The 2,356-nt window shown below is 41.9% G+C and overlaps 1 protein-coding gene across 1 annotated transcript in view; it reads right to left on the bottom strand.

Annotated features, from left to right (window-relative positions):
- Positions 1 to 2,356, bottom strand: part of hcn1 (hyperpolarization activated cyclic nucleotide-gated potassium channel 1) — a 66,840-nt gene that overhangs the window by 13,978 nt on the left and 50,506 nt on the right. Inside the window, exon 6 of the mRNA XM_032540306.1 lies at positions 1,403 to 1,643. Within this exon, the coding sequence (XP_032396197.1) occupies positions 1,403 to 1,643 (241 nt within the window). The remainder of the gene's footprint in view (positions 1 to 1,402; positions 1,644 to 2,356) is intronic.

Raw genomic sequence — 2,356 nt, 5'->3', positions numbered from 1 at the left:
TGTGTGTGTGTGTGTGTGTGTGTGAGAGTGTGTATAAAGGGAGGCTGACCCACTCAACACCCATTGTAAGCCAAATCTACCTTTGGGTATTAATAAAGTTACCTTGACCTTGATCCTGTAATGTTTGTAAAAGCCTTGAATTGAATTGAACTAATATGTGAGCATATCAAAATATAGCATTGCCCACCACTGTTCAGTCTACGCTAAGCCATCAATAATTCTTAAAAAATAACCATATAAACTGCTAAGATGCATTTTCTTTTTGTGTGAAATTGTATGATAGATGCGCTCACACTCACTGCCACTACGATCCATTTGTCAGAGCCTTATTGGCCAAAGGCTTTTATCCTGACAGTTAAGCTTAGTTTTTTAAAACAAAATCTTCTTGTTCTGTGCCACAGCGAATCTTTAGCAGAATATCTCTTTAGTTGCAGCCCCATAGGATTAATTGTTTGAACAGCACTGCAACTCTATGCAGAATTTAAAACGCATCCCAATCCCAAATTTAAAGCAAGTTATACACTTAGTGACATGACAGCAGTCCTGTGGATTGAGCAAGCAGGAAAAAGAAACTAATTTCTTTTTTTGATTCACTGCCTTCCCTACTTGCCTGTGAGACATGAACTGCATGCAGCAAGACACACCAAAGCGAAGGTATTCTTAGATTCCTTAGCATCCTTTCATAGTGGGGATGAAATATGCAACAACCTCTAAAATAGGAAACTTTGCTTTGCTTTCACATTGACAAAATCCGCAAGCACACATTGTCGTGTCTGAGTAAACAACGTGAAATGAAATTACATTTGACATTTAAAAAATTAATGATATCTGTAATGTTGTGGAGTGGGAATGGGACTCGTGCCGAGAAAAGAAAGAGGAAGAAAGAGAACAGGCTGAGGGAATAGCTCCTGATTTTACACAGAACCAACGACTAGCTGTTCTTGTTAGTGGCAAGTATATGCATCAGGAACAAATAGAGGGGAGAAGAGTTTGTGTGTGTTGTGTTGTGTTGTGTTGTGTTGTGTTGTGTTGTGTGTGAGAGAGAGGGTAAGGGTGGGGGAGGATCCTCTGTGTGTCCTAAGGGATGCCAGTTCCATGCCTTGGCCTACTCCAACAACCAGATGAGTGGTTGCATAACTGCAGAAGCTGTCTAACGTCCAACACTGGTTAATGAGAATCTAGATCTACAATAACTTAACTTCAAACAGCATCAAACGCAAGACCTGAGGCTAGACTCACGTCTCAATATATAACAGTATTAACATACTGTAGGATACATGCCTGTCTGTATGGTTTTCTTGCCTGGCAGTACCAACATGTATAATTTGTGTTTGCATTTTCATGAAGAAAAATTATTTTAAATTGAATTTTTTTGTTCAGTTGTTACATTTTTTGTTCTAACCTCCAAAGTAGGATCCATCTGTCAGCTTCATCTCCTTGCTGAACTTGGTGATGACACTTGCAACACCATGTTGAATGAAGTACATCTTCTTCCCGACAGTGCCTTCTCGGATAATGTAGTCATTGGGTTGAAAGACCTCAAACTTCAACTTGCTCAGCATCCCCGTCACAAAGTTGGGGTCCGCATTGGCAAACAAAGGCATGGTGGCCACCAGCTTACGGCAATTAAAGTTGACAATTTCCTGGTGGAGAAAAAAAGAAAAAAGTGTTGGTCAAACAGATGAGATTATCATGTCATACATAATTCCGTACTTTCCACCTACAGCTTGAAAACGGAGCATCAGTTTTGGTAGTCTGACACAAAACACCACCACAAATCCTTTTATCCTTTTATTTAAATGAGTTGGATGCATATTTCTGCTTTATCCCTAATACTTCTAAAGCACTTCCCATCACTCTTGAGAAGAAACTTTTTGGCACACGAGTCAGATCCTGATGAGTTTGCCCTCTGGTGCCGGCTGCAGGCCATCTTTCCGGTCTCATCCTGTCCCCTCAGACCCAGCAGGAGATTAGGAGCTTGTTGTCTGTTTACCCACACATCTCGGTTGCTGTGCAGATGGAAAGCCGGGGCACTTGGCATTTGCAGTGGTGTGTTGCTGACCCCCCATGAGGGATAACTCTCCTCCAGTGACAACAGAAGATAACCAATCTCTGGGATGCTCGCAAAGAGATGTTAGCTTAGCCTCAGATGTCAGTGTCAGCTAATGCTACGGGGCTCTGACCTCAATCATGCACCAGAAGTAATGAATTAGATAGTAAGCAATTTTCATGCCCAGCAAGGAGTCCTCTTGAGGAAACAATCTTTGGCTATGCCTATTTAAAGATTTGTCATATGGAGGAGAATATGAGACAGCAAGACAGAGGACAGAAAATGTGGGGGGGGGGGGGGGGGGGG

This window comes from Etheostoma spectabile, chromosome 16, assembly GCF_008692095.1.
Source record: "Etheostoma spectabile isolate EspeVRDwgs_2016 chromosome 16, UIUC_Espe_1.0, whole genome shotgun sequence".
Lineage (NCBI taxonomy): Eukaryota > Metazoa > Chordata > Actinopteri > Perciformes > Percidae > Etheostoma > Etheostoma spectabile.
The sequence above is the reverse complement of the archived record's forward strand: the minus strand, read 5'-3'. Positions and strand labels throughout refer to the sequence as shown.